Source organism: Lathyrus oleraceus, chromosome 3, assembly GCF_024323335.1.
Source record: "Lathyrus oleraceus cultivar Zhongwan6 chromosome 3, CAAS_Psat_ZW6_1.0, whole genome shotgun sequence".
In the NCBI taxonomy this organism is placed as follows: domain Eukaryota; kingdom Viridiplantae; phylum Streptophyta; class Magnoliopsida; order Fabales; family Fabaceae; genus Lathyrus; species Lathyrus oleraceus.
Genome location: NC_066581.1, coordinates 22,618,204 through 22,631,748, shown reverse-complemented (window position 1 = coordinate 22,631,748; position 13,545 = coordinate 22,618,204). Strand labels below are relative to the sequence as shown.

At 35.1% G+C, this 13,545-nt stretch overlaps 2 protein-coding genes across 2 annotated transcripts; one reads left to right on the top strand and one right to left on the bottom strand.

The window, feature by feature from the left end:
- The first annotated feature begins 1,226 nt into the window (after nucleotides 1–1,226).
- Nucleotides 1,227–9,287, top strand: LOC127132209 (cell division cycle 5-like protein). Its single transcript, XM_051061111.1, has 4 exons — nucleotides 1,227–1,448; nucleotides 1,583–3,551; nucleotides 4,306–4,587; nucleotides 8,041–9,287. The coding sequence occupies exons 2-4, from the start codon at nucleotides 1,659–1,661 to the stop codon at nucleotides 8,905–8,907; spliced, it is 3,042 nt and encodes a 1,013-aa protein (XP_050917068.1). The 5' UTR covers nucleotides 1,227–1,448; nucleotides 1,583–1,658; the 3' UTR covers nucleotides 8,908–9,287.
- Nucleotides 9,288–10,667: 1,380 nt separating this feature from the next.
- LOC127132208 (uncharacterized) lies at nucleotides 10,668–12,056 on the bottom strand. Its single transcript, XM_051061110.1, has 2 exons — nucleotides 10,977–12,056; nucleotides 10,668–10,877 (listed from the first exon to the last, which is right to left on the bottom strand). The coding sequence occupies exons 1-2, from the start codon at nucleotides 11,922–11,924 to the stop codon at nucleotides 10,800–10,802; spliced, it is 1,026 nt and encodes a 341-aa protein (XP_050917067.1). The 5' UTR covers nucleotides 11,925–12,056; the 3' UTR covers nucleotides 10,668–10,799.
- Between the last annotated feature and the right edge of the window lie 1,489 nt (nucleotides 12,057–13,545).

Sequence of the window (13,545 nt, the reverse complement as noted above, 5' to 3'; positions counted from 1 at the left end):
GATGAAAAATGAAATTATTACTATCGAGATAATCAACTGAGCTCTTTAATGCTTCAATCTGAGTAACCAAACGTCCTTCCGAGCTGAAATCTCTTCCTTTACCTCAACCTTTAACTCAGTCTTCATCCTTAATCTGCTTTCCTCACTAACATGTGCAAGCGCATCAATGCGTGCCATGATTTCATCCTCCATGACTTGATTATCTGCAAGTAATTTCTGAAGCATGTCATCAATGAGAGTTTTCACATCAGGTGATAAAGAAAAGGCAACACCAACACCAACAACAGATGGACCAGCCGCCTCAACAGTTTCTTTCACATGCTCAACAATCTTATCATCATAAACCTGTCTACTCGAGTCCTCAAGATAGTAGTAATAACCATTTAAATCCTTGTAGTATCTCATATTGGCCACAACACCATAATAAAGAATCTTAGGAGATTTAGTGAGATCTTCATCTTTGCACTCAATACCATTCAACCGTAGTATCATTTGAGTAAAAGATGAAAAGAAGACAAGTCTCTTACGATTATCTCTGTAATGGATCATCCTATCAATGATGAATCTAACCCAGTTGTTTTTGGTTTTGTGTGTGAGACTCCACATAAAAAAGAGACCATTATCGTCATTCCTGCTTGAATTTGTCGGTTTCCTAGCAAGAATCTTCACAACAATCCAATGCAACAATCTCATACCAAACTTAATCTCACTAATCCTTAAATTTGACATCTACATGTGCTCATAAACATATTTGGAGATAGACAAAACAAACAAAACAAACAAAACTTTATCATAATCAAACTCCTTTGAATTAGACATGTTAGAACCACCATACGATAAATCAAAATATTTGTCAAAATCAGAGTAATCAAATCTGATGATATTATTCTTGAACCTACTCTCAAGACTTACAGAAGAAAGTTCCAAATTACAGGAGAAAACTTTAATATAATTTGGAATGTATTTCTTTTTCATGTCAATAAACTTCAATAGAGATTATTGTCGATAAATAGTTTAAAATTGTGATTGTAAAAAAACTTTTAAAGTGACCGTGTATATAGATTAAAACAATTTTTGAATATAAAAAATATAAAAGAGTCTCAAGAATTATGTTAAGATGATTGAATGAGAATAATATTGAATTTTTTCAATTTTTTTTTTTACAAATTCCACTTCAACAAAAAAATCTATCAGAATCTATATATTTTAAAATTTTAGAAAAGCAATTATAGATTCAATCAACAAGCCACTCAGAGATTATAGTTTTTTTGGTCTTTTCACTAGTGTTTTCCCTCACTCATCTTTTCCGCTTAATTTCTTCCCAAAACAAACACACGCTTCGCTACTCTCCGAAAGAACCCTAGCTACATCGCTCTCACCTCCTCATTCAGCACCGCACCGCCACCACCGTCGTCTGCAGATCTCTCGCCTCCCTATCCCAACCGCAGGTAAATCTCTCGCTGCTCTCAATTTCCATCTCCATTTTCTATCTTCTCTGCTTTCTACGCATTTCACAATTTTCAGCTGTTAGAATTGATTGCTGTTTATATTTTTCTGCTCCTTTTTTCTTCTTTTGTTGCAGTAATCGAGTCCGCTCTACCGGAGTTCATCCGGTTCAATCAATTTCGTGAGAGGAATTTAAACTAAGTGTTGCGAAAATGAGGATTATGATTAAGGGAGGTGTTTGGAAAAACACCGAGGATGAAATTCTGAAAGCTGCTGTTATGAAATATGGTAAAAATCAGTGGGCTCGTATTTCTTCATTGCTTGTTCGTAAATCTGCCAAACAGTGTAAAGCTCGTTGGTATGAGTGGTTAGATCCTTCCATTAAGAAGACTGAATGGACTAGAGAAGAGGATGAGAAGTTGCTTCATCTTGCTAAGCTTATGCCTACTCAGTGGAGAACTATTGCTCCCATTGTTGGTCGTACTCCTTCGCAGTGTCTTGAACGATATGAGAAGCTTCTTGATGCTGCTTGTGTTAAGGATGATAATTATGAACCTGGGGATGATCCTAGGAAATTGCGTCCGGGGGAGATTGATCCGAATCCTGAGTCGAAGCCTGCACGACCTGATCCTGTTGATATGGATGAGGATGAGAAGGAGATGCTTTCCGAAGCACGTGCTCGGTTGGCTAACACGAAAGGTAAGAAAGCGAAAAGGAAAGCCAGGGAGAAACAGCTTGAGGAAGCGAGGAGGCTTGCTTCTCTGCAGAAGAAAAGAGAATTGAAGGCTGCTGGAATTGATATTAGGCAGAGGAGAAGGAAAAGGAGAGGAATTGACTATAATGCAGAAATTCCCTTTGAGAAGAGGCCTCCTCCGGGTTACTTTGATGTTGCTGATGAGGATAGGCCGGTGGAGCAGCCCGCATTCCCTACTACTATTGAAGAACTTGAGGGGAAAAGAAGGGTCGATGTTGAGGCGCAGTTGAGAAAACAAGATGTTGCGAGGAATAAAATTGCAGAGAGGCAAGATGCCCCAGCTGCTATTCTTCACGCCAACAAGCTGAATGACCCAGAAACAGTTAGAAAGAGATCAAAACTGATGCTTCCACCACCCCAGATTTCTGACCAAGAATTGGATGAAATTGCCAAGTTGGGTTATGCTAGTGACCTTATGAGCAGCGAAGAACTCACCGAAGGCAGCAGTGCTACGCGTGCTCTTCTCTCTAATTATCCACAGACACCCAACCAAGCAATGACTCCTTTAAGAACTCCTCAGAGAACACCAGCTAGTAAAAGAGATGCTATCATGATGGAAGCTGAAAATTTGGCCAGGTTGAGGGAGTCTCAGACACCGTTGTTGGGAGGAGAAAACCCGGAGTTGCATCCTTCAGATTTTTCTGGGGTCACTCCTAAAAAAAAGGAAATTCACACTCCAAACCCACTGCTGACTCCCTCTGCAACCCCTGGAAGTGCAGGCCTTACTCCGAGAAGTGGTATGACACCGGCAAGGGATGGTTTTTCTTTTGGCATGACTCCGAAGGGAACTCCTCTAAGGGACGAGCTGCATATCAATGAAGGTTTGGAGATGCATGACAGTGCTAAACTTGAGCTACGTAGACAAGCTGATATGAAAAGAAGTTTGCGCTCTGGTTTAAGCAGCCTTCCACAACCCAAAAACGAGTACCAAATAGTGATGCAACCAGTTCAAGAAGATGCTGAAGAGCCTGAGGAGAAGATTGAAGAGGATATGTCCGATAGAATGGCTAGAGAGAAGGCGGAAGAAGAGGCACGGCAGCAGGCATTACTTAGGAAACGATCAAAAGTCCTTCAAAGGGAACTTCCTAGGCCTCCTCCAGCATCTCTGGAGCTTATTAGAAACTCCTTGATAAGAGCTGATGGGGACAAGAGTTCATTTGTTCCACCAACTCTGATTGAGCAAGCTGATGAGATGATAAGAAAGGAGCTTCTAACTTTACTGGAGCATGACAATGCCAAGTATCCTCTTGAGGAGATAGCAAATAAGGAGAGAAAGAAAGGAGCCAAACGAGCAGCAAATGGGCCTGCTATCCCTGTCATAGAAGATTTTCAGGAGGATGAGATCAAAGCTGTATGTGTTTTACTACTCTATCTATGCATCTTTTAATTTTATTTTTTATGCCTTTTACACTTTTCTTCGTTTGCTAGTAAGCAGCTTGATCACCTTTTCACCCTTTTATATCCAACTTGATTTTTCATGTAGATGATAGTTGATACACATGTTTTTTTTTCCTGATGATATTGGTCTTAATATTATTGCTAATTCATCCAATTATTACTCAGCATTCTCATTCTTATATTGTACCCCCATTTCACCCTTATAAAACCACTTAAAGAAGCTTATGTAAAAATTCAGTCGAAATATTTTGAGCTTCTTCTTAGTTAAAATCATGATGCTCATCTCCTTTAAGAATTAGTTGAGTGCTGTGGTGGTATGTAATATGGATTGTATCATGCTTGCACTTTTTTTAGTTATAATTTATAAACATTTGATTAATCAGGTCAAAGTTGGCGTTCTGTTTTCCTTAATTGTTCTCCATTAGTTATTATGAGATCAGATGGCTCCTGATTCAATTGTAATTCCCTAAGTTACCTTCCTCTTTCATTTTTGTTTGTTACAAGTGATTCTTGATGAAATATTGCAAAATGTAATGTTAATTTGCCAAGTGATAGAATACAAACGTTTAAACTGGTTGTTAATTATTATTGTTATTATTATTTACACTTTAAGCTTGAGTATATTATAATTGGAGATGAACTTTTAGGTGGATGAATGGTAACATCTATATTGAATGTTATTTATTTATATATGCTGTTCTCAATAGGCTGGTATGTTGATAAAAGATGAAGCCCAGTATCTCCGTGCGGCAATGGGGCATGAAAATGATTCCCTTGATGAATTTGTTGAAGCGCATACCACTTGCATTAATGATTTAATGTACTTTTCAACTCGTAATGCCTATGGTCTATCAAGTGTTGCTGGAAATATGGAGAAGCTAGCAGCTTTGCAGAATGAATTTGAGAATGTGAGAAGTAAGTTGGATGATGGTAAGGAGAAAATGATTCGACTTGAGAAGAAGGTTACAGTACTCACACAAGGGTATGAGGTATGCTATGCTATCTTGTATGCAAATCTCTACATATCTGTTTCTTGCAGTGTTTCTTTCAATTATTGCTAGTGTGAAGTGTCCCTTCTTCTTGGCATCCAGTTCCTTAAATGCCAGCTGGTTATCACTTTCATTTTCTTCTTTTGTGGCTGGCTTGCATTAATTTTACTGAGATTCTTAAGTGTTTACGATGTCTGAATTCCCTTTATAGTTGGTTTTGCAATATAAAATGCTATAAACCTAACATACAACTGAAAACTTATGAAACCCAACTAATGAGTAAGGGAAATTGTTGCAGTCTTTTGGGAAATTCATGGTGTTATTATTGTGGGTGACATATCTATTTATTTTCTTTGTAATTTAGGCATGCACACAATATGGTTTCACTTCATTTTACTTTTGAGATTGTTGTTGACATTGACATTGTAATTTCTTTAGGGCTTGTTTGGCATGCCAAGCCATACTATGGATGGTAGAAGAAGCTAATATAATATATTAGGATTAGGACTTTATCTGATGTTTGGTTTGAGAGCATAGTCTTGTGTAAACCATTCGTGGACACTCACTTGCTTTTATGGGTTTTTTTCTTAATCAATCACCTGCTCTCAAGGTTTTCTTTTTACTTTTTTTTCGTTCATTATTTATTTGTAGTTGAGCTTAAACCTGTTTGTTTTTCTTCATCTTGATTTCGTTCATAGTGAGGCGGGGTATACAGGGTGGTTTAACTCAAAAACTAAAACTCAACTCAGAACTGAAATTAGATTTGGTTTTTGAAATTTTCAAAACATAAAACCTAAACAAACCACTCCGAATGGGGCCTTAAGTTTTAAGGTTGTGGTCAGCTTGATTAAATTTTGATGTGTACTCTTATATGAAACTTTCCAACTATAGACCACCAGCCCCTAGTGCACCACATTTATTTCCCGATATGTGATCTTGCACGAGGTTAGGTCGACAATGGGTCCAGGGCTTAGTATTAGCTAAAATGGGTTTGGTCATTTAAATTAAAACTTTGAAGTGGCAATAAACAAAGTCCTACCTGGTACACTCATTTCACTAGTCAATGCTTTGGTGATTGTAGATGTCGGGAGTTGGTTGAGTTTGCTCCAAGAAAATGATGCAGATAGGAACCGATGTTCTTAAATTTAAATAAATGCCTATATATGATATAAAAATTATAATAAGTAATATTTATATGTTAACAGAAGTATTGTAATTTTTTAAGATCAAGCATGGCCTTTAATTATTATTATTTTTTTCATATTTTTAAAATTTATACTTAGTTATCTTTTAAATCCCCATAATAGACACTTATCCTGACAGATAGGAGCCGAAGTTCTTAAATTGAAATATATGCCTATGTATGATATAAAAATTATAGTAAGTAATATTTATATGTTAACTTAAGTTTTTAAGATCAATCATTGCCTTTTTAATTATTATTTTTTCATATTTTTAAAATTTATACTTAGTTATCTTTTATATCCCCATATAATAGAAGACTCTAATCCTGACTTTACTCCCTATAAAGATTCTTGGCGGTTTGAACCCTCTGAAACACAGAAAAAGTTGTGTTTGGTTCTCGTTTTTGTGTTTAAAGTCCTTGCAAAATTTGTTCATTTTGGTATTAATCTAACTGTAATATGTGGAACATATTGCCCTAGAACAAGTACTATTGAGGGTCTGATTTCATTATGAACAAATATTAAAGTACTAAAAGCAAATAAAATGTCATTTTATCAAAAAGTAAAATGTATCAGAGATTAAACAAATTAACATGAATTTCTTTTGGAACTAAACCAAAAAAGTTTATACCATAGGGACTAAAGTTATTTAAGCCTAAAATTAATTACAATGTATTTCCCGAGAATTGTTGCATGTAGTTATTTTAAAAGAACAAACATATATATAAAAGTTTGGACCATTATGAGGATATAGGACTTAGAAGTTAGAACAGCTCCCCTCCCTAAACCTGTTATTTGCTATTGAATCTCTAGCACTATTTATTATTATACTTTTGTTTCTGTACATACATTATACATGGTTTTTCAGTATATTGTGAATTGTGGCCATGTGGTTTAAGATCTTAATTAGGCTTTTCCCGAAGTTAACAAACCTTTTAGATAGCTTCTGTATATTCTTTATTAAAAGTTAGATAGCTACTATCTGTTAATAAATGGTATTTTTATCAAAGGTTTTAATTTTTAATTTATCCATCGTTAGACTGTGCATCATCACAAGCAGGGCAGCGTTATGCTACACAATAGTATGTTCTGCTAAACAAATACAGAATTGATTTTATTAATTGAGTGTTAATTTTGGTCATGAGTTTTTATTTAAGGGTGGGAGATTTGTCTCAGCTCTTTGCTGTGATCGTTATTTCACTCCTCGGAGTAAGTAAATGAAGGGGCTTGCACTGATTGGCACTTTGTGCTATCTGGGAGTTGAAGAATGATTGTATCCGGATTCATGGAAATTGTGTCTGGCAAAAGGACGAAAGGAGGAGTGTGTTTTGTGATGAATAGTGTGTGGATCCTCTTAGTTATTTATCGAGGTTGTAGTCTCTGTGCGTAAGCTGGTAGGTGTAGTTTAGTTTCTTCCATTTCTGACTCTCTTCATCCTGAGGGTATTTGTGTTGGGGTATCCTCTGTACCCTTCATATATATATAAATATAAAATTTCTTTGCTGCTTCAAAAAATAAAATAAAGTCCTAGGGACTCTCTTTTTCCAAAAATTCGCATTACATTTTGGTAGCTATAGTATATTCTTAAATTAAGGTTTTTTCGTGTGAATTATGATGGTGCTTAATGAAAGTGTTGGGGTATAAGAAAATTGTTTTCAGTTCTTTCTTACATGAGAAAGGAAAGATAAAAGTTTATGCAACAGGGCGAGTGGGCACATTTATGTATTAACAAATACTTTTTGTATAGAAAAACCAACAGGGATTGGGTCTAGACTTCCACAATGTAGCGAACCAAAGTTCGAATCCGGGCTGAGAGGTATCCACGTTATTGATACGCCTCAAATAGGACTACATGATACATCTATTAGAGGGAACTTATGTGAAACGAAAAAAAAAAAAGAACCTGTATAGAAGATATTTTATTTTACTTGAATGCAGCTTGATCTTCATCATATTTATTTTGCATCTTTGCTGTTTTCTTTCTTGATCATATGGGTTTAGGGCTACATGATACATCAAGTAGAGGGAACTTATGGGAAACGAAAAAAAACTTGTATAGAAGATATTTTATTTTATTTGAATGCAGCTTGATCTTCATCATATTTATTTTGCATTTTTGTTGTTTTCTTTCTTGATTATATGGGTTTAATCTGGGAAGTCACCTTTTGGCCCATATGGATTTAGCATATTAAAAAATTGATTCTAGTTTCTTATTTTTATAATTCCATAATCAAGATTGAATAATAAACTTTGGCTGTTGCATTTTCAGATGAGATCAAAAAAAAGTCTTTGGCCGCAGATTGAGGCCACTTTCAAGCAGATGGACGTCGCTGCAACAGAATTTGAGTGCTTTCAGGCTTTAAAAAAGCAGGAGCAGTTAGCAGCATCACATAGGATAAACAATCTTTGGTCTGAAGTTCAGAAGCAAAAGGAACTTGAGAGAACTTTACAGAAGAGATATGGAGATCTTATGGCAGAGCTGGAAAGGACACAAAATGTAATGGAGCAATTCAGGGTACAAGCGCAGCAGAAGGAAGAAATTGAAGCAAAGAATCATGCAATAGAAGAGGTACAAGCACAGCAGAAGGAAGAAATTGAAGCAAAGAATCATGCAATAGAAGAGGTACAAGCACAACAGCAAGAAGAAACTGAAGCAAATAATCATGCAATAGAAGAGGTACAAGCACAACAGCAAGAAGAAACTGAAGCAAAGAAACATGTACTCGAGAGTACTGAAGCCAAAGCTGATGAAATTAATGTAGAGGGCACAGAAAATTGTGAAGCGGCACCCCCCTCAGCTGAGCAGCAAATAGCCACAGTGCAAGATCAGGCTACTTCTAGCTCCAAAGTTGATATGGATGTGGGTACATTGCCAGATGCACCTGCTGCAGAAGATGAGAGTGCACAAGTTGTAGAAGGCAAAAACATTGGAAGTGATATTGATAACAGAGAGACAACCGTTGATATGAGTGCCGCAGTTGAAATAAAAAGTAATGAGGGAAATGGGGAAGGTCAAAATGTTGAGAATCCTGACGAGGTTACAGAAGCTGCAAACCAACCTGATAGTAGCATCAAAGAAACTACCCCGCATGAGGACATGCAAGTTGCTGATGGTAAAGAAGATGAAGCAAATTAGGCTGCAAATTGTAATATTAGAGTTTGTGGTGGTGATATTAGTTTGAAGAGTTGTTGGTCAACCGAGATATCCAAATGATTTGCATGGAAGTGGGTCCTGATTTATTTGGATGATCATAAGTAAAGGTTTGGGACGTTTTTGTTTTACCAAGTTTTGCCCTTGTTACTTTCGTAAGTGGATGTTGGTGATGAGCTCTTTCAGATTTTCACTTAATTAGATTTGATTGCACCATTTCCTCTTAAAAACTCCTTTAAGGTGAGGCAAACTAAACTATCAACAACTCTGAATTTCCTAATGTACTTTTTGGTCCATTGACAGGACGAGCTCTGCAAATGTATTCCTTAGTGTTTAATGCTTCTTAACACTGACATTTCATAATATATTTCTTTCAGAAAAGTTAAAACAAAATATTAATAATAATTATACATGCCAAACTCATAATTTTAGTGGATTGATATTGATTCTGTGTAAAAGTATACAATAATTAAGCTTTGTCGTACTAACTGAGATTGACTACGTCAATCATCTTCCTCCATGGTCTTATATTTAAGATCATGTTTCTATTTTTTAGGTCTTTTAAAATATTTTTTTAGATTTTTCTATATCTCTAGTTGATTGACTTCTTTTTTATATGATGTAGTCTCCTTATCTCAGAATTTACTCGTTTTTTCTTTATATGTTTAAATCAACCGTGTATTTTTCACTAGGGTTGTACATGAGCATATGTATATCCAATAAATCCAGTCAAATTCATCCAAATCAATCCAAAGAACAGTCAAATTCATCCAAATCAATCCAAAGAAATGAGTTGAGTCGGGTCATTGAGTGAACACGTTTTCAAAAGGTTTATTGAGTGACTATTTTTTAATTGATTTTTTTATTTAATTTGATGAGTGACACATTTATGTCTTTAATCTTGGTTATTTAAATTATAATATTTAGAACATATTTTATTTTATAAACAATGATTTTAACTTATTTAGGACCTTGCATTTAAAAAATAGAGGTAATAGGTTAACTATGAAGAAAAAAATTGTGAAATATCATTATATAAAGAAGAAAAAAAAAGGAAAAAAAATTGGGTAACCTCCTATCTAATCCAATCCTTTGATTTTACCCAAATCAACCCAATAATGTTGTGGACGATTATTTTACCTCATCCAAACCGATGAGCAAAACCTGTACACCTCTATTTTTCATAATACTTTATAGTAAAGATATCCTCACAACACAATCTACTAAAATTATTATTTTCAATCTTATCATCTCTAATCTTACTACATATCTAATGCAACATCTACATTTCTATTACACTTTATTTTCACGTTGATTCTTAATCATCCGGTAAAACATAACAGACTTTACTATAGTTTGATAAAATTTCTCTTCAAATTAAAAAATATCATTTGTGTCACATAAAACCCTTCTTCTCCCCTATTTCGGTCATCCATCTTGAATTTGATAATATACCTTATTTATTATTTATACTAAAATGTTTTAGCATACAAATCAAGTTTAAATTAAAAAATTATAAATTCTAATTAAGCATAATCAATTTTGAAAACTAAATCAAATTTTCCTTAAAAAAAAGTAATATATATTAAGATCAATTTTATCTCTCTCTCAAAAATAAAACCAGATACGTGGCAGTTAAAATATAAATAATTTCAATTGTTGATGAAAAAACCAGAGCATTGGAAAAAAGGTGGTGCCCTTTTCGTGGAGTACAAGATAGTCCAAGTTTAGAACACCTTTGAGGATCACATCCTAAACACTCATTTATTTCCCAATGATTGCAAATACAAAAACAAAATAGAACAAATGAAAAAACCAGAGTCTTAATTAATTACATGGTATTTGCACAAAACAAAAACCAGGAAATCTCAATCATCTCAGTTTTCAACACTGCCTTCAAACGCTGGTTCTTGTCTGGTCTTTATCGTTGCTGAACTCCAATCTTGTTTCCCATCCTGCAATATACAAACAATTCTCTATTTACTTTCTTCATCCCAATTCATCAACACAATTACACACATAATAGACATGTATTGGACATGATAAACACTAACCTTTACACATTTGTCGGATTTAGAACATGTTTTAGAGACTGAACTACACTTTCTTATTTCTTCAACTCTCAATGTTCTCAGAATTGGCCTATCCTCAACATCTCCTCTTTTTCCTATATTTTCCTTATTTTCTGATTCAACCAACCAATCCGAGAGGCTCGTATCTACCCCAATTTCCTCCTTCATCTTTCTCTTAGATGATGATGATACCTTCAAACTAGTCTCTTCTTCAATCCTATAGTTATTTTCTTTGTCTTTCTTTATAGGATTCAACGCTTTCACCTTCCCTTGACAACTAACATTCTCAATTGGATTCAGCACTGACAAAACTTCATCATCATCTTCTTGGAGTGCCACCATTTTACTGCTAACTTCGTTATCAACATTTTCAGTTGATGAAAATGAAACTTTTTTTCTGTCACTAAAATCAGTGGATAGAGAAAACAAAGAAGATTCTGAAGACCCATTTTCTGTTTTCTCATTGAGAAAATCATCATCACCATCATCATCATCATCAAGGTTAATATCATCGTTTCCATCATTATCATAACATTCTCGATATCTATACTCCAACAGAGATTGATTCACCTTTCTATCTTCTTCTTTTTCACCCTTGCCTTCGGTGGACTTTTGCTTTGGTTCCGGAACACTTGGATGGAGTTTCATTGGAGTACTGGTAACTTCAGTCTCAGCAGCATTTTCTTGTGCTGACACTGGTTTTCCACGACCAATAGAAACAGAAAAGAGTGAATCTGAACATTCATCTTGTTCATGGTTTTGTTTGGTGGGTGTTACTTTTTCCTTTGATTCTGATGATATCCAGTGGATGGATTCTTCAAGGACAGGATTTGGATGAATGGTATCATTAGCATTATTGAGAGGCTCAGAAGAAGAAAAGTGGTTTTGGCGTTTGGAAGGTGAGAAACAAGGTAGAAAGCAGAACCTCATGATTGATTTGTGTAAAGTGAGTTAGCTTTGTATGTAAAGATGGAAGAAATATTGTTTATCAAAGAATGAAATTGAGAAACGGCCATGAAAGTGATGGATTTTGAATTTTTGACCGTTGAGAGTTTGATGCGGTCGGAGGTAGAGGAATTTGATTCTCCTCATTGGACTTGGGTTAGGCCCACATCAATTGTCCTCATTGGAGTTTGTAAGTCATTTTTTCTTTTGAAATATTTTAACTTAATTGTTCCCTAATCTATTGAAAGAGTAATTATATAATTGTTTTAGAATTTTTTTAATTTTTTTTTCTCTTTTTAAAATATTACTTATGTTATTTTAAAGAAATTTTGGTTATTTATAAGGTAGATAATAATATCATATATGTTAAGTAGTAAAATTGCCTCACAAATATAATTAGAGAGTTGAGGTAGGCACAAGAAGTACCTTATCACATATCCAAAAATAAAAAACGAAAATGTACTACCAAATATAAAAAGTGACAAAGTCTCACAAACGTTGTATCCTTATAGACGAAAGTCCAAAACAAACACCATCGCTAAATCTCACCCGAAAGAGACCATTAACATCATCATCATAAGAGGATTTTCTAGAAAAACCAACAAAAACACTCCCCAAAAGGTCAAGGTTAAAGTCACCTAAGCCACTATAAGCTCATACACATAATATAATTCCTAAGCTTGACAGAGAAAATAAAGAATTACCCGCGGACATACTAAGATACATTTTCCAAACTTGAAAAGTACTCTTGTCAACCATATCCTTCACACTAGAAGAAGAACCTCAGTAAACGACATCATTTCGGAAATACAATAACGAACATACAATCAAATGCCAGATTACAGAGAGGTCACCCCTTAACGTATACCTATCATCCAACTATCTCAATACAAGAAAAAAGTTCCATGATCCCTATGTAGAACAAAAAAATAAGGGGAACAGACTCTAATGACCCTATACAAATATGACACAAAACACCCTAAAGACCCACTCACACCATACACTTAAGAAAATTCTCTCTCGAAGGGACCTTATGTTGGAGTAGCTGCCAAGAAAAATGATCACTTTAGAAGGGGTCCATCTTCCTTAAATAAGTGGGAGAACCAAGCTCACCTGACTAGTCGTAACCTAACTAGGATAGGCACAATAAATAAGAGTAGAATAAGAATATGCCACATAAAACATTTCATCCTTTGAGTGACATCACCACCACCTATCATACTCATGGGAGAGAGCCATATCTCACAAAACAAACAATGATTCACCACCATTTCTTGCAGGTACACTAAAAAAGATATCTTCCACTTCTCCCAAGATAAGAACTCATTCACAGTCACCCTCGCCTGACTCACCGACTAATCCCGTTTATCACAGATATTAAAAATCCTAGAAAACCTAGTGCAAAGAGAAATAGTCCCTATCTAATGTCGCGTCGCAAAAATTATAGAGTTGCCACCAGATTTTATTTATTCTAAAGGAAAGGGAGAATAGCGATGAAATCCCAAGAGAATGGTCTTCGTAACCAAGAGCCTATTCAAAAGTCGGCTATGCAAGGGGAAAATATTAGCATCCTTCACATCCATCGTACTCGATGGGAACCACTATG

Excerpts from the sequence above, each read along its gene's own strand:
- LOC127132208 (XM_051061110.1), bottom strand. The coding sequence starts at position 11,924 with ATGAGGTTCTGCTTTCTACCTTGTTTCTCACCTTCCAAACGCCAAAAC. Across the intron at positions 10,878-10,976 it reads AATCCGACAAATGTGTAAAG|GATGGGAAACAAGATTGGAG; the intron begins GTTAGTGTTTAT and ends TGTATATTGCAG.
- LOC127132209 (XM_051061111.1), top strand. The coding sequence starts at position 1,659 with ATGAGGATTATGATTAAGGGAGGTGTTTGGAAAAACACCGAGGATGAA. Across the intron at positions 3,552-4,305 it reads AGGAGGATGAGATCAAAGCT|GCTGGTATGTTGATAAAAGA; the intron begins GTATGTGTTTTA and ends TGTTCTCAATAG. Across the intron at positions 4,588-8,040 it reads TACTCACACAAGGGTATGAG|ATGAGATCAAAAAAAAGTCT; the intron begins GTATGCTATGCT and ends TTGCATTTTCAG.